The 19,630-nt window shown below is 51.7% G+C and overlaps 5 protein-coding genes across 5 annotated transcripts; 3 read left to right on the top strand and 2 right to left on the bottom strand.

Annotated features, from left to right (window-relative positions):
* Positions 1–397: 397 nt before the first annotated feature.
* Positions 398–3,462, bottom strand: BCR38DRAFT_372249 (fungal-specific transcription factor domain-containing protein). Its single transcript, XM_040857296.1, has 6 exons — positions 2,940–3,462; positions 2,856–2,875; positions 2,702–2,802; positions 2,421–2,645; positions 1,761–2,366; positions 398–1,711 (listed from the first exon to the last, which is right to left on the bottom strand). The coding sequence occupies exons 1-6, from the start codon at positions 3,007–3,009 to the stop codon at positions 817–819; spliced, it is 1,917 nt and encodes a 638-aa protein (XP_040714258.1). The 5' UTR covers positions 3,010–3,462; the 3' UTR covers positions 398–816.
* A 1,247-nt stretch (positions 3,463–4,709) lies between these two features.
* On the top strand, positions 4,710–8,572 carry BCR38DRAFT_525414 (fungal-specific transcription factor domain-containing protein). The gene is made up of 4 exons (XM_040865322.1): positions 4,710–5,286; positions 5,383–5,923; positions 5,987–6,725; positions 6,773–8,572. Exons 1-4 carry the CDS (start codon positions 5,104–5,106, stop codon positions 8,088–8,090), a joined length of 2,781 nt encoding a protein of 926 aa, XP_040714257.1. The 5' UTR covers positions 4,710–5,103; the 3' UTR covers positions 8,091–8,572.
* A 995-nt stretch (positions 8,573–9,567) lies between these two features.
* BCR38DRAFT_517945 (uncharacterized protein) lies at positions 9,568–10,141 on the top strand (the record flags this gene model as incomplete). The annotated part of the gene is made up of 2 exons (XM_040865126.1): positions 9,568–9,894; positions 9,993–10,141. Exons 1-2 carry the CDS (start codon positions 9,723–9,725, stop codon positions 10,139–10,141), a joined length of 321 nt encoding a protein of 106 aa, XP_040714256.1. The 5' UTR covers positions 9,568–9,722.
* Positions 10,142–12,338: 2,197 nt separating this feature from the next.
* BCR38DRAFT_346993 (uncharacterized protein) lies at positions 12,339–13,331 on the bottom strand (the record flags this gene model as incomplete). The annotated part of the gene is made up of 1 exon (XM_040856298.1): positions 12,339–13,331. The coding sequence occupies one exon, from the start codon at positions 13,329–13,331 to the stop codon at positions 12,339–12,341; it is 993 nt and encodes a 330-aa protein (XP_040714255.1).
* A 2,695-nt stretch (positions 13,332–16,026) lies between these two features.
* BCR38DRAFT_486673 (uncharacterized protein) lies at positions 16,027–18,764 on the top strand (the record flags this gene model as incomplete). The annotated part of the gene is made up of 2 exons (XM_040864061.1): positions 16,027–17,746; positions 17,800–18,764. 2 exons carry the CDS (start codon positions 16,027–16,029, stop codon positions 18,762–18,764), a joined length of 2,685 nt encoding a protein of 894 aa, XP_040714254.1.
* Between the last annotated feature and the right edge of the window lie 866 nt (positions 18,765–19,630).

Below are 19,630 nucleotides of genomic sequence, written 5' to 3'. Positions count from 1 at the left end.
GCACAGCACAGCAAGCGCCCCCACAAGCCACAAGCGTAAATGTTGGAGTTCGTCCCTATTCCATGGTCGCCGTCTCAAGACGGCTAGTCGTTAGCCTCTTTCGCAAGTTTTCGATCATTCTCTGCTATTTTTCGTACCGCTCGCCCAGCAGGGTTCTCTTGGCAGCCGTACAAGTAAGGTATTTGTGACGCTTGATCTCTGCTGTGCTGCTGGTTGTCTCTTGTCTATGACGGACCAGTTTCGGGTCATTGTAGACCTCAAACTTCTGCTGGTCAGTGAGCTCCGTGGGGGCTTCACTCTGACGCAAAAGCCGGCCCATAAGATGCACGAGGTCGGCTTGCAGGGCGACCCAAAGATAAAATACTGTGTCTGCATAAACAAAATTATCGATCTCCATGTTTCCAGTTTCGGCTGCTGGCCGACCTGCATTTTTGAACTACTACTTAAGTAATCGCATGGGTTGGTTATTCAGCACTAACAACAGCTCGAGTGGTTTCAACATTTCCATCATAGCTAGGGCTGACAGAATACTATGAGCTACTATGGTAATCAACAACACATCTGACTAATATTCATTCGTACTCCTTCGACACTGGACATACTGCCTGAGAAGTGTGTCGTATGTTCGATTACCAGATTTCCACCACTTTGTTGTTGCTACCATGTAACATAAATGCCAGATGACGTAAGATGATACCAGATATGAAAGCCTAGGTCATCACGGAAATATAGTCAAGTAAATTAGCATGCCGTCCCGAACAAGAGGCCGTGAGAAACGCTTAGGCGCCTGATGGCACTAGAATCCTGTTGGTCATCCTATATTCCTCGATTTCCCCGCATCATTGACTGCACGTCAACATCAACCCACCTCATCTCCCTTGGCAAAGGCGGCGAAACGGACTGGGGGGGTGAAGCCCGTTGACGGATCTGCTGTCTCACCCTCAGTCTATCGATCACCTCCCCGGCGATTCTCTCGAAAGTCTGTTTCAGCGCTTCCGAGTCACGCCACCGTTCACCATATTTCGTCAACGTCTGCGTGGTCCTCTCAAGGCATCCCAAACTCCTGTCCAAGTTATCTACCGATGGACCACCTGGACGCGCCGGCAAGGGTGGGGCGTGCGGCTTTCCCGGATCAGTCGGTGGTGGTGCGACGGCGACATCCGCTAAAAGCAGATCCTCCGTGTCGTGCAGCACCGCGACGAACTGGTTCGCCATGAAGAAGACGCGAAGGGCATCATGGTACGTGTAGAAGGCGGAGTTCACACCGCTGTGGGCAATATCGTATGCGCGGTCGAGGTAAGCAATAGCATGCTCAAAAATGAGCACCCGGCTGAAAGCAGACGTTTGCGGCGCCCGTTCCGGCGGTGCAAGAACGTAAACGGAGCTGTAATGAACTTCGAGGTCGAACAGCTCCCTCATACCCACGGGCAAGCTGGTAGGCAAAGTCTCCACCCATTCTCGTAGGTCCTGGCACATCTGCCAGATGAAGGAAGCCGCATCGGGTAGCGGCGTTGGTTCGGACTGGTACAGTATCTGATACCAGTGAGACTGGGCACGTCGCAGCTGGAAGAGCAAAAAAGCAGGCTCAGACCCGGAGAGAAGCTGTCCCGTAATGGAAGCTCGACAGCTGAAAGATGACGGTCTCGGCCAAGCCACATTCGCTGCTGCGTCTGTGAAGGAGAATGCACGCGTTTGAATCATGCTGATAGACCTGCGCCTTGTTAGATGATGAGTCCCAGACAGGATATGACACAACCGACCTGTCAAGGGAATACGCGCAATAGAATGTTTTCCGCCGCATGTCCAGTACGGCCTTGTCGGTTATTTGCTCTCGTGGCGGATCTTGATGGAATCCAAGATCGATGACTGCCCTGCAAGTGAACCCTATCAAGTGCCAGCTGTCAAAATGGGCTGGGTCAAGCATCGAGTATTGCGTCAGGAGAATTAGTGACTGTATCTGAGTCACGTATCCCGGCATCAGTGCCCTGTCCGCGTGTTCAAAAGCCTTGGCTACAAAGTCAAGACCGTTGGTGTAGTTCACGTCCTGGCTACTCTGGCTCTGGGCGGTCGAGCCAATTGCGAGAACCATGTACGCCAGCCAGTAATCTGCGTCCTTCATTCCACGATCTTGCTGCATGTATAATTGGTCCAAGGCGGCATAAAGGGTAGTTTCAGAAAAGGACGGATAAAGCGAGTAGATGTTGGTCATATAGAATTGCACAATAGACAGCGCACTATGCCTTGGGGGCAATGCCCAGTTTCGGACGTCTGGGAGAGGGTCATTTGAGGCAGCTGCTAGAACGAGACGTGCAAAAGTCATGCAGTTCATAGATGGCTCAAAATCTCTTGTTGTCGCATTTATGGATCTGCAAGGGAAGTTAGTCAAACCTGAACAAACCAGAAGAACGCAGTCGGCATACAGAAAGCCAAAGTCCGACATGAGGGAGTTGACATCGGAGTTCTCGCGTTTTTGAGCGGCTTTGCGATGAATAGCCGCTCTGATGGTTGCTAACGAGTCTTTGCGATCCGGCTCCTGGGTCGGAGCAACGTCGGATTCATGTTGGGCAACGGAGGCCTTCCTGGACCTCGCGTATGCAAGACGTCGTTCGAGTTTCTCGATGCGAAGCTCCAAGGCGGCGACATAGCTGGTGATAGATGTAAACGAGACCTTCTACATCAAGAGAAGATTCCGACTTCATACCTGCGTTCTTTGCCCCGCGCAAACTGATCATTTGCGCTTGAGCACTCGTTCTCGCGGCCGGCCTTCTCACAGGCAGTACATGCCGGCAATTTGCCATCGCACTTGGTGACGGTTAGTGATGATGTCCCAAGTGTCCATAATATGATGTAAATACCTTTACTTTGGCCGCCCGACCTGATTTATAAGGGTAATTAGCGAATACCAGCACGGGTCTAAGGCACAACTTCCGTCGACGTACATCTCGAGCAGGCAGATACTGGGCGTGACACGCGAAGCAGCGGATTGTCCGAAAAGCTTGAGCGAGGCATGACGCCCGTCTCTCGGCGTTGTCTCGCCGTCGTCTAATCTGGGCCTGACCACCGTAGATGATCCCAAAGCGGTCCGGACGAAGACGCGACGGAAGCTAATGGCCTCACTAGTTGTTGACGCTGGTCTCTGTGAGGATGGTTTGAGGCTAGAGACTCGAAGTCAGATCTTGCAGGGAATACGGAGTTTCCCTTTGCAGAAAAGCGCCAGCAAAATATGCCTAACCTCTGCGAAATACCCGATCACTGCCTCCGCAGCGTACGCCCAATTCGAGTAATCTTGATCGCAGAGAAACGCATACGACGTTGGTATCGAGACTTCAGGGATACCAGACAGTGACGGATTGCACGGTTCACGAGAATCAGAGTCTAATGCGATGCGACTCGACTGGGTGTGCTGTTAGCTGGGGGACGCTGAAAGCGGCGCGGTTGACCTGCAAAGTACGGCAAAAGGTGGGGTAGAAGTCAACCTTACTTTCTGTATGGGTCCAATACCGGAATCCGCTTTTGAGGCATTGACTTTCGGTTCCCGGTCCGCGTGATTCGACGATGTACCTCCGTAGTGACTGGACATTCAGTAAGTAGAGTCTTCGCTTCTTCCAATACTCGTTTCAGGTGATGCAAAAGTAACTGGCATTAGATGGAAAGAATAACATAATTATCTCATATTAAAGGATGCAAGTAGTTGATTCTCCTTCTAAGGTCGCTCTTCCAACTCCTCAGTAACCGCTTTGGTTCTTCCCCAGATAATAAAACAATTGCATGTCCAGCCTCAGGGAAAAGCCCCTGCCAATCGTTGTGACAGGCTGACCCTAGCTCTCACGATGCCTCCCAATATTCTAGTTGCCTAGCTTTGGTGCATGGGGCCGACATCACCTTTCAGAAGACGATGAGATCAACCATGCGTGGAATCCTCCAGTTGCGCAACCCGAATGCTTGGGTAAGCAGGCGAGATTATCACCCTGGACATTGTTGGACGTGGACACTACGATACGTTGACTATACACCGCAAAGGGAAATGTTTGCGTGTTGAAGAGATGATGCTTGACTGCAATAACTTGCATCACCTGGAAACATGCGAGCAAAGAGCTGTTTGTCAAGGACGCCACCGCGGTGCATCGTCTTTATCGTCCCTATCGTCCCATATTGGATTACCCACTTCGGCTTTCAGGTCACGCGCCGCGTGGAGCTTCGAACCTGGGCATCAAGCTAGAAACTGCACCTAACCCAAAAGAGCCACGATACAGGAAGCGTCAACGTAACAAAACACAGCAATCGAAGGATGAGAAAAACACTAGGATGTACCTTAGTCAGCTCTCTGCAACTGAGGATAAGAACACACGTGTCCACATATGTGGACTTACATATGTCGTTGTGTGGTGAGGAATATCGACTGTTTTCGCCAGTCTTGGCTTGGGTGCAATTTCTACTGGTACCGGCTTGGCATTGTCAGCTGAAAAATGCAATTCATGAGGGCTCATGGGGATTTCAGATAAACAATTGGGTTTCAGCAGTCACAGCCCACATGCAAATGCTTGATGCCAAGACATCTGGATGGGCTGCACCACAATGCCATAGGAGGCTCACTGAGCAAGTTGTTCATGCAGTGGGTGCCTGGAGTTGGCCGTACATCTACATCCAGTAAGGAGGGGTTTGTTAAGCAGGGGGATAATGAGTAAGAAACAGGGTGTCTGTCAGACCATCAAAAGTTCAGAGGCGTCAGAATGAACCAATCGGTTCTGAGGTCCCGTGCTGGAATTGCTGCTTCATCCCGCCGAGCTTTGCCGCACTGTCCCCAGCATTGACTCAGGAGCCTCATGCCACCTTCACCACCCTACTTTAGATTCATGCGAGCTTCCCGACGTTGTTCGTCCTTTGGAAATCATGATAATCACGACGCAGATAAGCTCTTAACCCGACGACTTCACTCCCTGTTCCCCTGTGACCGGATCCTGTGATTGGCGATCGCGATTTAGTAAAGACCCCACCAGCGGTGCGCTCGACGAAACGAGAGCTCCCCACGCATCGGTGGGTGAGACGAGACCTCCCAAGGCTGGTAGCCGCAACGTCAACACTCGAAACCAACTGGTTCTGCAGATGGATGCTTCAGATGTATTCCGCCACGTTGAGGGCTTCGGGAAAATCCACCATGCTCGTCTCCCGCAAGGCTTTCAGGTTCCGAGACACACCCTCAAGGTGCCCCGAGGAAACGAGCATAGCGAGAGCGACGTATCACAACGCATTGCGCATACCCTTACGGCTTGCTGCCGTTGTCGCCAGGTGAGTCGGTCTGACCTTTCTTGCTTTGGGGATGATTGTACCTGGGTTGCCGCTGCGCTAGAACTTCGGAGGGCAATTATCTGACTAGGAACTCAGAGGAAAACTCGATGCGACCCGACCCTGCCGCGTTGCCTGCCCTGTGAACGATCCGGCTCAACCTGTGAATACTTCGATACCACCAAGGGCACAAAGATTAGCCGGAACTATGTCGTCAAGCTCCAGGAACGTGTGCGAGCACTTGAAGCCGAGTTGGGCCATTACACTGAAGAAGAGGACTTCCCCAAGAACAATGAAGACATTATCAGACCGGGAGGACTGGTGCGCCTTAATGAGTCCGATGAGACCCCGCGCTATCTCGGACCATCCAGTGGCATTTCCATGACGCGAATCCTCATGGAGGAAGCGAAGCGATATACTGACTCGAAGCACATATCCGAGTTGATACCAGAGGTTCGCGTGAGACGGCAGGCTATGACCGACGGCGGCGGCCTTAGTAATCATGGTCGGAGGTCGGTATCCTTCATACTACCACTGTCTTCAAGAAAGAAGAGTTATCCCATGATCAGTGCCGTGCCGGCGGAAAACCTGCCGAGCCGTGATATGGCCGATAAACTGATGGAGGTCTTCCATCAACGTGGTACGTAGCGCACACGCAAACAGCATCCCTTTTGATTGGAGAAAATCCCTGACACTCCACTAGCTCAAGTGTTCACACCAACGCTACATACAAGGAAGCTCGCTGCAGCATTGGAGGAGGTATACGGCGGAGGCCAGGACCCGTATTGCAATTTCGTGATACGTATTGTCATGGCAATCAGTATGCAGAAATTAGATGCCATGTATGCAGGCCTGGCAGACAGTTTCTATCTGGCGGCGATGCAGTACTTTGAAGATGTTGTTCGGTCGAAGGATCTGAAGACACTCCAGTGTCTTGTATTGATTGGCCAGTACTCCTTGCTGACGCCAACGCGGACTGCTGTGTACTACATCATCGGTTTAGCAACGAGAATATGCCAGCAGCTAGGGCTGTCAGACGAAAAGACCATCTCCATGGGCGCAGGTGATGCCTTGACATTAGATATGCGAAGGCGGCTGAGCTGGATCGTGGCCTCGATGGAGTTCGGGTTAGCTTATAGTATGGGACGACCAAATGGGTTCGCGAAAACCGACGATACGGTGGACGTCAAGTTCTTTGATACCGCAAGTGACGATAATATTTCCGAAAACGGTATAGCACCGGGCCCGCCAGACGAGAAGAAGCTGGTCGCCATTCACTTCTGCAAGATGAGGCTATGCCAAGCTGAGATCCGCCGGGTTTTATACGAAAAGAAACAGCCAGAACCCATGGACGATCGGAATCCGTGGTTTGCCATGATGGAAGCCAGAATGGAAGAGTGGCGGAACACGTCGCCGGAGAACCCGGCATGGTGCAAGCCTTGGTATGTTTATTGCACCTCTCATCCCGCATTCTCTAACCATGTTGCAGGTTCACGGGCAGATATCATACAATGGTCGTAAGCCTTCATCGACCGTCGCCTCAAGTGCCTCGACCATCGGTGAAATCGGCCATAAAATGTTTCGACTCCGCTGCCTTCGTCATCGGCATATCCAGCAAGCAGATGATGGCGGCCGCCGTCGATATCACCTGGGTGTTTCTTTTGACTCTGTACATGGCGGTGAACACTATTCTGTGGAGCGTCTCATCGTATCCAGATATTCGTGCGGCGCATGCGCGTGAGGAAGTTCAGGAGCTCATCAACGTTTCGCTCGATATACTCGATCAGTGCACCGAGCGATGGCCAGGAACTGCTGCGGCTTCCCAGCTTTACTCCACGTTTGCCAAGGCTTGTCTCCAGAGTTACGAAGCGAGAGACACACCCATGCTCTCGAGCACAAGTACCTTCGATACACCTCCTTCACAAGCTGACCCGAACTCCCCCTCCGCATCTGATGTCTCGAGCACAACGACCATGTCCAAACCAAATGCCTCGGCCTTCAATCCGCCTCAATTTGGATACGTGTTCGACACTGCCCCGGAACCGGTCAACTTCGACAACTCCTTTCCATCCCAGCCCACTTTCCGCTCCAACTCCATATTCTTGAATCCGGCATCCACGGAACCCACTAGCCGGCGCTTTAGCTATTTCCCCCCTGACTTTACTCAGTCTACTGAAAATCTTCTGCTCGAGGAAACCACTCCACCGGCAACCGAGTCAACCATATCTCCTCCCATTCCGACTCCTCTAAATCACCTCCCTACTCCGCCAGAGTCCATTCCTCCCGGCGCTGGCGCGACCCCTTTGTCCATGTCGACTCCTCTCCTATCTGGCTCGAACCTGTCGACTCCTAACCTGACACAGGCTTCTCCCGTCGCAATGCCAAACTCCATGCCTCAACAACCACAACGACCTCCGCCTCCCACCTTCACCATTCCGCCTCTTCCTCAACACCATCAGACCCAGAGTCAGCGGCCACTACCTCCATCTACCACGGTGACCGACTGGTTCAGCCCGCCACAGCCTTTCATTTCGCCTTATGCCTTTGGCGGCTCGGGTGGCAACGTCTGGGGAGACTCAGCGAACGGAAACGGTCTCGGCGTGATGGGCGTAGGTGACTCCCCATTTGCTGGACTACCTCCAGAGAGAAAAGGCAGCCTTAGCCAAGCACAGCAGACCGAGCTCATGGGTGTGCTGGAGAGCGAGGGCATGTCCGATATCAAGACATATCTCAACACCGGAGTCGACTTTGGGGACCTGATGGATACTTCAACGTTGGGCTTGAACTGGGGGAATAGAACCTCGTGACGAGCGAGTCGGTTCCTGGAAATCTAGGTGGGATGATGGCGCAATGAGCTTTTACGGCCTTTTTAAGATGTACTCAACATTTCCGGTTTGGTGGGCATGGCTCTATAGATACCAGGTTTTCATATTTACGGCATTCAACGGCCGGTGGATCTCTGTTTTTATGAATCTTACACGTTTTTAGCTTGCATACAATGTTCAACCTTTGAACTGGGGCAACCCATTATTACGAATTGTCCACTGACACCAATGGGATAGACCCTGATTGCCACTGCTGAAGTTCAATGTGTCTTCCCTACTAGCGAAAATTGTGATAACGGTGGCTACTCGAGGCCTAAAGGATCCTCTATCTTAGCTGAACTCACGGTGGTAACCTCATTCACAAGGAATGCACTTTCCCAGCCCTTCATACTTCGCGCCACACGAGGATAAAGTCATTGGTTGTGTTTGTGGAAGAATTGGATTGTAAAAAACTTGCAGGATTTTTCCGACATTGAGCTCCGCTTTTACTGCAAATCCGATGACTCGGAGGCTGACCAGCTTATCGCGTTACCGCCTATTTTCCGCCGGCAGAAAAGAATCAGCCACACCGCCCATAACACATAAATACAGGTCGCAGGTTCCCATCTCAGAAACTTTCTTCTTCATGCGATTTTACTTCAGAGAAGTGAGCCCCCCATATCTTCGTACCTTTCGAGCAGCCATGCTAACATACCTTCAAGTCTTTTCTTTAGGAGAAAATCCCGCTCTAAATTTTCCAATTTAGCTGCAGAACCTACCCTCGTTGATGAACGAAAATCCTCGCCGCCCTAGAGTGAAAATTATTTGCACGGCTTCATCTTTGGTGGGCCGAGTCTCGCTCTCTCCGCAAGGAGGGCGGCCGTTGCCTTCGCGTGTCGGCTGTATAGAGACTGGTGATGATCTCAACCCCGATCGCTCCGTTAGCCCTTGTGGCGCGAGGCCGGGGTGGGTGGTGGTGGACGTCTGAGAGGCTGTCTTATCTTTTCGTTGCTCTCTGGAGCTTTGCTCTGGTAGTGAAGAAGAGTTGCGTGTTTGGAGTGTAACTCACCTTGTAGCCATACGCGCGTATTTACCAACCACACTTTTGTCATGCACAAGCGCCACAGGCTGTATTATCTGAGTAGACTGATATGATGAGCTGGCACCAAATTGCTCAGGAGGAGCTCTCATTCAAAACACCTGCACCACCGATCATGACCATCACCCATTTGCTGAGCGCGGTCATTTTGCATAGCAAACCCGACATGTATGAAAGACGGTTGTTTCATCCGGTTCGGCCGCGACGGTCTCAAACCGTTCCTGTAATACTTAATCCTAGCTCCAGGTACCACACGTGTGGCCTGTGAAGACTACGGTTCGAATTTATGTTTTGTATGCGTACTGAAGACTAGGAATGTTTTACTCCGCCGAAGAATCTGTTTGCTGCACAGGTCCCTTTTGACATCGACAAGGTCGTCATTATTTCGACACGAACGATTAAATGGCGTGCCTCTGTCGCATGAAATACCCACAGCCCATTCAGAACAGAGCAATTACCAATGTTGTTGATCTGCCTTGACGTTCGTTCGTATGATAAACATAACAACATATTCGACCATATAAACTCTCGCCACGATGGCTCCTTCTGCTAATAAACCAGACTCGTACCGCCAGAATGAGACAGGCTCTCGACATGCGCAGGTCGACAGCATCATTCTGGTGGTCACCTCCATTGACGAAGTTCCAGTGACTGTTGAACGGAAGCCATTCATTCAGCCTGGGGACGACGAGAGACTTCCTGACGCCGGTGTGTTCATTTTGTAGTCAGTAACACCAGGCCGACAAGCTAACCAAAGATCAGGCACTGCGCGTGCCAATGTCGCAGTAACTTATGCAAAGCCTTAGGGAACTACCGAGAGAAATGGGCTACGGACCACCGTCATAAGACTGTGCCTATGCCAATCCCCTTCCTGCTCAGTCGCGAAGATACGCAACGAGGTCGCATTGAACCTGCTGCCAAGTTGTCCAACGACCCAGCGCTGGCCTTCCAATAGGTTCTCCAGAAACACTGCAAACTCTTCGACCTCGACAAAGACATAGCCATCTGGCCGCAGAACACCTTCATAGGCTTCCATCGCCTTGGTTTGTGATTATTTTGTCCTTCGCAGCCCTTCTGGTCACCCACTGCAACTTCTGCCGACCCCTGGAACCTACGATACCGAGGGCAGATTCATAACGCAGAAGTTCGAGTATATTTTCTCCAACTACGCTGAAGGCCGTGATTACGTTACTTTGCAGGATATCTGGCAGCTACGTAAGGGGCAGCGGCTCATTATGGATCCTATTGGTTGGTTCGGTAACATTTTTGAGTGTAAGTTCACAGATTTGACGAGACGTGGACATGTTTGGGGGTGACTGACTCATTAGGGAATCCGACTTATTTGATGCTTTAGCCGGAGGATGGTAGAATGATGAAGGAAGATGTTTGTCGTATTTATGATGGGAGCTTGTTCTACACGATTGCGACTCGATGGGCTGCGAAAAACTCGAATGCGGATTGAAGAAACATGCTCATATTTAAATAGTCTATAGGCAAGGCGAAAGAAGTCCCGGCCGCCCTCCTAGACCACTGGGAGAAGAGATGGCTCTCCGGGGCAGCACAACACGACCGCCAGCGACGCGCTATCGCCGAGGAGCAGGAGGGCCCCTCGATGCGAATGCCGAAACAGGGCAAGTACTCAGGCCTAAACCGACCGGAGGCGTCTACCCTATGCCAGATCAGGACCGGAAAAATAGGACTATCAGCTTTCTTATTTAAGATAGGAGCCTTCGGTGTGTACTCGCCGTTATGCCGCTGTGGAGAGGCCCCCGAGACGGCAGAGCACGTAATCCTCTTTTGCGGCCTGCTGGAAGAATCGAGAGAGCACCTACGGGCCACTATCGCACCATGGCCGCTGAATACACGTAGAGACCTGGCAACGGCGACGGGGAAACCAGTAGTCAGCGGGACTATCACAAGGTGGCTACTCAGGACTGGCCGGATAGCGTTTAGGCCCGGATAATATTGATCTTCTCAGGGGGACTTTGTTAGTAGGGTGAGAACTAACATAGTATTGTGGTGGACGTAACGCAGTCGCTAATAGAGCGAACCTACGTAGCAGCGTATGTATTTAGTCCAGCCATTAGGGCACGGTTTGACATACGGGAGCACTTGTAGAGGTACCGGGGGCTTCGAGCCTACGGCGTATTTAATAATAATATATTAAACCATCCTTTACCAATACTCTGAACAAACGTATAACTCTGCTCGGTATCGGACAGCGTCTCCCGAAAATCATCACCTTGTACATCCTTCGCAACGATGTTGAACCAGCTATCATCAATCTGGGCCTCTCTCATGATGGCGTCTTCTGTAAATGAGTTTCCTCATTATGCTTAACCGCGGCCATCGGTTGGGCATAGGTCAGCTCATTTTCATCCCTCACTTCCGACCGGATGCTAGCCCATGTCTGCGTATTTATAGAGAATTTCATGACTTTGTGGATCGTGTTGGTAGCTGGTGACATGATAAACTGACGAAAAAGGAGTACTGATGAGGCCTTTTCTGTAGGTGAAATTAATATTGAGCAATTAAAAAAGAGTCAAGACCAGAAAAGGTCTTTTGAAGAGTGTGTGGCTCTTGAAAAATACCATGTTTCTACTTTGACTGTTCTACTCGGAACAGATATAGTCCCTGGATGTGCTGTGGATTTGGATGTGGGAAGTCCCACAGCTATCCATAAAGCTCTATCCACACTTATACCATTCGAGATATTACAATACTAAATGAGATAGCAATTGTGTTATTCAGGGGTTTGCAGTTTGTCTAGATTCTGTTGGGTGTTCACTTTCTCTCCCCCTCGTTGATCATTATTGGTTCGTAGGTGTTGGATCTAATATCGCAATGCAATGTGTTGACATGCTGAATCAAGTCACCAAATTCTGCAGCTAGTGTATTTTCATCCGACGATATTCAATATTAGGTTTTATTGAACCGTTTGCAAGGTGGTTTGGCATTGTGGCAATCCCAAATCGCAGTACATCATCATGCTACCCAGTTCATAGATCCGAGCAACCTCTCAGGTACTCTGTTAACGACCAAGAACTCCCGGAATCAAAAGCGAGGGGGTTATTAAGCAGTCAAAATCAAACAGACCAAAAATGACCATCCCTAACTCCCACGCTAGTACAAGACCCAACACCATCATAGCCCTAGTTCTTTCTCCTGCTGCTCCTCTTCCCTTTCTTCCATCCGTTAATGCTGTCTTGAACGAAGTTGCCTGTATCATTCGCTGCCTTGTGACCTCGATGCTTCATTTGGTGCTTATCTGCCTCCTCGTGGAAATCCTCCATCACATCCTTCCCCACACTTGTACCATTGACCCAGTCCAACAATCCCCACGTACCAAAGTTTCCGCGACCGCCGCTGGCATAATGCGTGGCCGTTCGTCGTGTGATGCCTCCCATGATTATCCCTGGCACAACACTGTATCCCGACATGGACAACATTTCTTCAATGGTCGTCAAGACGGTGAACATAATGTATGTGAGTAAGTGCGGGCGGATCAGGAGCGACGGAATGTAGACGGGCAATAGTCGGTGAAGCATCAACGGTAGTGGGTGGTCGGCGTAGAGCATTAGTGAGTACGGCGCCCCGCGATGCGCATGAGCGAACTTCCCATGAAGATTAGCCAGTGCACCGCGCGAGTGCAGAATGTTGCGGTGGATATAGTATGTGAAAATTTCGCGCGATGTGTAGAGCAATCCGATTTGCTTGATAATTTGCCAGGGCAGGGGCAACGCCGTGGATGTTTTGAATACTGGATCCTTTAGCAATACCGTTGCGCTGATCGACAAGCCGGCCTGAACGACGGTGAAGAGCAGTAGGTTGATGACCGCGAGGGCAAGCTTCTTAAGCAGCGACGCGGCATCACGCCGCGGTAGAGACGACGATCCATGAAACTTGATTGACTCGGATAGACTCGGTACGCCAATATCAAATAACAAGAAGAGGAAGGAGGGTGTAAGCCACAGTGTGAGGCGGACTGCGAGTGTCCCGACGAGCTCGATCTTGAGCGGTGAATACGTAAGGACCAGTGTAGTCCATGTCATGTAAAAGAAGAGCAGGTTGAGAGACGTTGACCAGGACGTCAGTGCTGGTGCTGCGAAGTATGAGAGGATCGGCAGAGATAGAAGCACGTCCATGTTGTCTTGTCAGGATTAAGAGTTGCGGGTGGCTTGCGGGGATGATTCAGGTACGTGATGGGGTTTCGCAACGGTCCTGAAGCTTGAAAACCCCATTAGTCGCGAATCAGGCGCGAATGGAATAGTCAAGACTCCAATACGACGCGAGAAGTTTATCTCGGGGGACATGGAATAAGGGTTGCATATCACTTGAAGCTCATATCGTCCAATTTCTGCCTTGAATTTCAAGTACCTTGGTTTCCTGAGTTTGGTGTTTGGTGGTATGACGTAGGGCTGTGAACTTGGCCGGGGTCCAACGATCGTCCCGTCCTTCCAATCCGCCTTGGCGAATAACAAAATGATGCGGTGGGCGGGGGATTTTCCGGGCGCGCGCTTGGCACTTGAAATCCCGGGGGGAACCCTTTTCATTGTCATGTTCTGACTCAAGCTTGCGGCTGACCATTGCGGCCGCTGACTAGCTCAGAGCGATCCTTGAACTTTCCTCTCTTGATGCTGCTAGGTTTGAGCCAGGCAGTTTGGCGGCAATTACCAGTCAACACAGAGTTAACGATTCAAGGCGTATTGAAGAAACGGTTGTTGACGCTGGTCTCGTTGGCCATCAATAATTGTAGCAAAATTGCCGACTGATTACTAATCATGGCGTTAGCCTAACGTCCCTCCGGGTGATAGCCGGAGCTCGGTCCAAGTTCGGCATGCTTGCTCGTCTTGTCGCCCTGGTGGTCATTGAACAACGACGACCTGAACGTATCCATTGTAAATTCTTCTCCCCCGAGGCTCTGATACCAGTGACTTGACCTCAGATTGCCAGACCAAACCAAAAGCCCTTTGTTTGGGTTAGGCTCCAGCTCGAGCTTTATGAACGAGGGGACGCCTCAAAAGCTCCAAGCGCCTTGACTGCTCACAATTGCCGTTGTCAATGCTGAGTTTGACATCTAGATCCGAGGATTATGGGGCCGTCCAGATTGCCATGTGATGGTAGGATCTTGTTCGATCATTTCCGACCAGCCGACAAAACCCGCCGTCACAGCTTTGTTTTATGGTTCGATAATCATCGTTCCAAGGACCTCGTGTGATGCCCGAATGAGAGCATATCTTGGAACTCTAAGCGAAGCTGTTCTTCTGCGAACAACCTTCATCGAATCGTAGCTGCCGTGCATTGTGGTTGCGTTCATCTGACGGGAGATGGCTGCGTCGCAGGTCCATGTGACTTTCCTTGTGACATCACCGGTCTTGTGTCGGTCGCACAACCAATACTGATCATGCAAGAATCGCAGGAACTTACATGTTGTCAGTATGCATATGCCTCAATCATAACAACTTCTTCATTAGAAACCTTAGGACTGTTAAGGCTCCCGATTGATAGGTGCATACATGGGTAGACGATTGGTCATTTGGCAGCAATCCCCTTCATGCGTATTCGACCCCGCGGAGGGAATCATGGAACGTTGTGCAGCGCAATGTAAAGTACACGAATCAGGCTTATGAGCGACCCGGGAAGTCGCGACTGTCTTAAGGCCGTTGCCTTTCGCATCAAGTTGACATTGCTCTAACTAAGCTGACGGTCGGCAAACCCCAATCAATCAATCATGCTGCAGGTGTTCATTTCATTGCGGAATAGAATGAGTCTAATTGATACCGAAACCAAGGACCCGACTGTTATGATGCACGAAAGAGCCTTCAAGCCCCACGAGCCCCCACTGCGTGCATCTGTCCTATAGTACTTCTGGGGTGTCGAGTGTCCACTCTTCAGGTACCACTTGCAGCAAGACTTGCCTGGGTGTTGTTCAGGGGCAAGCAAGCCCGTCAGCCAATGATTGGGAATTAGGCAAGGCTCACAGACCTCGGATTCCCCAATCGGGAGGACTCCTCTTAACGAAGCAAAAGGGAATACAAGGGATTGTGATAGATGATTCAATGCGTGACGAGTCAAGCTGGCGCTCAAGGCGCTCTCTGCTGAAAGAGAAAATACGCGCAGGCACCCACAATTCTTCCGATCTCTTTCTATCTCTGAGGTTCGGCTGCATTGCTGTCCTGATATGGTGATGGCTCGCTATCTCAAAACCTCAGGGGCGCATCGAAAGACTAAGCGTCGCACCGAACTTCATCAACCTAATAAGAAGATCCAACGCCCCGCTGCGCGCCGTGAATCGCTTGGACTTAGAGTTGAAGTGTCACACGTATGAATAAGGACCGGCAACGTACTAATTCATGGTTTGAATTCTCTTTTTCCCCTCGACGCGAACTGAAACCATCTGACCTGCACGCCACGGTTTTAGACAGCCGCCCAGTGCCAGACTTTGCATCTTGTCATGTTTCTCATTGTCTGCCGCTTCTGCCCAAACTGCAACGCGCAATTTATCCACCTGCGCCGCCCTGTCAGATCGACATCAAATCCTTCCGACTTGTGCCCAATTGAGCGATAGAGCTCGGTCCCATGATACAGCCAAATCCCAAACCGTGGCCAGGAACCGGCAGGGCGCCAATAATCCAATCCACTACCTTGTAAACCACACCGCATTTGCTTGTTCTTTGCCGGCTGCAGGTGGCAGTGGGTAGGCGGCAGAGACCCTCAGACACGCAGGACTAGTTCTTGTCGGCGCAATTAGGCAAAAATCTACGACAGACGAGCACACACACACAGTGTTTGGCCTCCCTCCTTGCATCGCTTGCTGCTGCTGCTGCTGCTGCCGCCGCCATGGATTACGCCGCATCGAGCTCCACGTCGAGCGCCATACCAGTCGTCCCCCCTATCCCCCGGCAATCCCGACATCAATCGCGGCGAAAGACCGCCCAGGATCCGTCCCTGCAGGTCGATATACGCGGACACGATAGCCACCGTCGCGTGCAACTACAGCCGGCCTCTCCCGAAATCATCTCATCTCTGATCACCAGCCTGTCTGACATCTCCAAGCCAGCGTCGCTTCTCTTCGAACAGCCCAGCCTCTCGGTGCCCGCGTCGCCTGGTCGCGGAAGCTTCGGTGTCGACTACGGCGCCTTCTCATCCTCGCTCAGAGACCTGCACCAAGGGCTATCCCTTGACGAATTGGCTGCGAGCCCCCCTACCATCCGAACTGCGAAACCTCCATCGGGCTTTTCGCCATTGACCGCCCCCAAGTCCCCCAAGTCGCCCCAGCGTGACGCTTCGAGCTCGGGGGGTCTCAGATCACTCCTGCGTTCTTCGCGACCGTCGTCCAGAGGTTCGGCAACCTCGTCGCATGATGATACGCGGAGTATTGGGAATCTTTCAGTTGAACGTGGCATGCCGCCCACACACGAGCTACGAGGGCAACAATCACACGACAGCTGGGGTAGGAAGTCGGGCCGCAATCACAAGGGACTTATGTACATGAGCTCCAAGGAGCGGCTGCGCTGTACTGAAGCAGAGCGCAAGAGGACGAGTGTTGGCTCCATCGGAGGCAGTGCGCATGCTGGCAATACATCATCTTCAGCCTCCAGACCCGATCCGTTCCTTGCCGAGACTCCCATCAGCGAGGAGCCAATGAATTTCGAGTTCCCGTTGAAGGAAAAATTGCCAGACCGCAGCCCGTCGTTCGATCTGAACAATATCCAGAGATCCATTCCCATGCGCGACTCGTCCCTGCGCAAAACTGGTCCAAACGCGAAGAGGTCATCTCACCGGTCCACCCGATCGAAGCGGGATAGCGAAGCCGGCTTCAACGACAGCATTCCGGAAAACGAGGAGCACCACAGATCACGAGACGACTCTACCCCGCAGCAACGACAACAAGTTCGCACAGGTTCGGAAGCAGACACTAGGACTCGAAGGGAAGAGATACTGCAGATTGATATGCCCAATCATCCAAATACCAGCGCGTCCACCTACCGGCACACGCCTGACGGCAGTGCGGTGGACGAAACAACGGCAGCCAGCGATGTGGAAGATGGTGCCCCGTTCCCATCCATATACTTAGGGAGGAGAAGAAGCAGCGCACAAAATAACGACAAAAAGAAACCAGGGCGGTTGACGCCCGACACGGCTGAGATGCTCAAGACAAAACGCAGCAATTCTAGGTTAAAACGATTATCTCAGGGGGCCAAAAGCCCAGGACCTGACGATTCCCGGGCGACATCGCCCGAACCACATGTCAGCTACGAACGACCGCCAAGCGCTGACTCGATCGACGATGCGGTTGCGTCCTACTTGTGCTCACCTAGGTTGTCGCAAAAGATTCGACATCCTCAGACCGGTCGAGTTATCTCTTTCTCTGAAGTGGGTGATCCCGAAGGCTCGGCTGTCTTCTGCTGCGTAGGAATGGGTTTGACAAGGTATATCATGGGATTCTATGATGAACTCGCATTGACACTGAAGCTTCGTCTGATTACCCCTGATCGACCTGGTGTTGGTGACAGCGAATCTTACACGGATGGGACTGCCACCCCTCTTAGTTGGCCAGGTACGGTTCTCTCCTTTGCGCATTCCGTAGGCCGATTGCTGAATACTCTGCAGATGATGTCTACGCCATCTGCCAGTCCCTGAAGATCACCAAGTTCTCCATTCTAGCTCACTCGGCGGGCGCTATTTATGCTCTCGCTACAGCACTACGTATGCCGCAGCACATTCGCGGTCGCATACACCTGCTGGCTCCTTGGATCCCCCCATCCCAAATGAACGTCTTTGGCACGTCGCAGGCGATGCCGCCCACGAATGCTATTCCCACGTCACAGCGGATTCTGCGGGCTCTTCCGACCACATTTCTCAAGGCTGCTAACAGTTCCTTCATGTCTGCGACAAGCAGCTCCATAACCAGCTCGCTGCCAAAGTCGAAGGATGCTCGCCGAGGAAAGAGAAAGTCCACCGCCACGACTGCTGGACAGAATCGTCGTGATACGGCGCCTGGCGTGGACAAAGAAAACATGGCTCAACCGCACGATCCACTTGACCACGGCGACGGCAAGCATTCTTCGCCCATTGCGACGGAGAACATGGACCAGATCCGGCCCGTCAGCCCGGGCAAGTTCAACTCGCCCCAGAACGCAGTACTTGATGCTGCTGCGGACGCCATCACCGACAAAGAGCGCCAGACGACGTATGATCTACGACTTACGCATGCCATATGGGATTTGGCCACAACAGGCGCCAATCCTGCGGTTGATCTCCTCGTGTGCCTGGAACGCCGGCATACTATCGGTTTCCGCTATGTCGACATCACGCGCCCCGTCGTGATACACCATGGAAGTAGAGATACGCGCGTCCCAGTGGAGAACGTTAAGTGGCTGGGTAAGACGATGCGTCGGTGTGAGGTTCGAGTACTTGAGGGCGAAGGCCATGGCTTGATGGCGAGTGCCAACGTCATGGGCTCGGTGCTCATGGAGATCTCGAAGGAGTGGGAGGACTGGATGCGTGTCACTGGCACTTCAGGCCGTGAAGGAGAGAGGGAAAGGGGTCGTAGCTTGCGAGCCGGAGTCAGATGAAGCTTTGGTGATTCTCAGGTTGAATAACACGAGAACGAAACGGCGAGGTCGCGTCGCTTGGGTCCTGGTATCACATAACCAAATGACGTCACTTGGGGCCTATAAGCCATGGTTGGTACGGGTTGAGCACCACTATACCATCGTCAAAAGAGCCCAGCTATCGGTCCCAAGAGACCTTGCGCAAGTGTTTGTCATGTTGTTATGTTTTGCTTCTAGACAGGCGTCCGCATGAGCGACGGAGTTGAATGTCTGGTGATCATAGGTGAATTGAGGAGGTTTGGGTTCGGATCTGTGCATATCTTCAAAGGTAACAACCATCCGGACCTATGGAGGATTTTTTTTACAGACTATATACACCATACATGCGTGATCATTTCACGAGTGGGCAGACATTGTTGTTCACAGCCGCTGTAAATGACGGCAGTGAACAACGATAAGGGGCTCGGACACGAACGGGCTGGCCAAGAACGGATTAAGATAGGAGGGGTCGGTGGTGTCGGGGCTATTGTAAAGCACAAAAGCCACTGGCAAGATCATGACGCTACTTAGTGTAATGTCTTAATACATATTCTCTTATTCAAGATCTTTGTCCGCGGTTTCGTTCATGTCTACTGACTATTACTTCAAGATGTTGCCAGAGTGTCTTCGAATTTGCTTTGAATCCTGCACTGGCAGACTCGACTTGCGAGAGAGTTGATGAGACCACGAACGCACACTGTTCAGCTATTAAACCCTTCTTCATCTAAGCCCCGCCACTGTTGGGTGTCGATGTGGGAGGGGATAATTCATCGGTAAGGCTCTGGGCTTTGTCGAGTTAACTCTTCATACCTTTTCCCCCTCTTTTTCCCCCTTCGATTCGAGCACTT

Source organism: Pseudomassariella vexata (genome assembly GCF_002105095.1).
Source record: "Pseudomassariella vexata strain CBS 129021 chromosome Unknown BCR38scaffold_9, whole genome shotgun sequence".
Lineage (NCBI taxonomy): Eukaryota > Fungi > Ascomycota > Sordariomycetes > Amphisphaeriales > Pseudomassariaceae > Pseudomassariella > Pseudomassariella vexata.
This window is presented reverse-complemented; position numbering and strand designations above follow the sequence as displayed.

Bases quoted from the DNA above. Each gene is read 5' to 3' on its own strand.
- BCR38DRAFT_372249 (XM_040857296.1), bottom strand. From the start codon at position 3,009: ATGCCTCGCTCAAGCTTTTCGGACAATCCGCTGCTTCGCGTGTCACGC. The intron at 2,803-2,855 runs GTATTTACATCA...ACCGTCACCAAG, and splicing joins GTCGGGCGGCCAAAGTAAAG to TGCGATGGCAAATTGCCGGC. The intron at 2,367-2,420 runs GTATGCCGACTG...CTTCCCTTGCAG, and splicing joins ATGTCGGACTTTGGCTTTCT to ATCCATAAATGCGACAACAA.
- BCR38DRAFT_525414 (XM_040865322.1), top strand. From the start codon at position 5,104: ATGGATGCTTCAGATGTATTCCGCCACGTTGAGGGCTTCGGGAAAATC. The intron at 5,924-5,986 runs GTACGTAGCGCA...ACACTCCACTAG, and splicing joins GGAGGTCTTCCATCAACGTG to CTCAAGTGTTCACACCAACG. The intron at 6,726-6,772 runs GTATGTTTATTG...ACCATGTTGCAG, and splicing joins CCGGCATGGTGCAAGCCTTG to GTTCACGGGCAGATATCATA.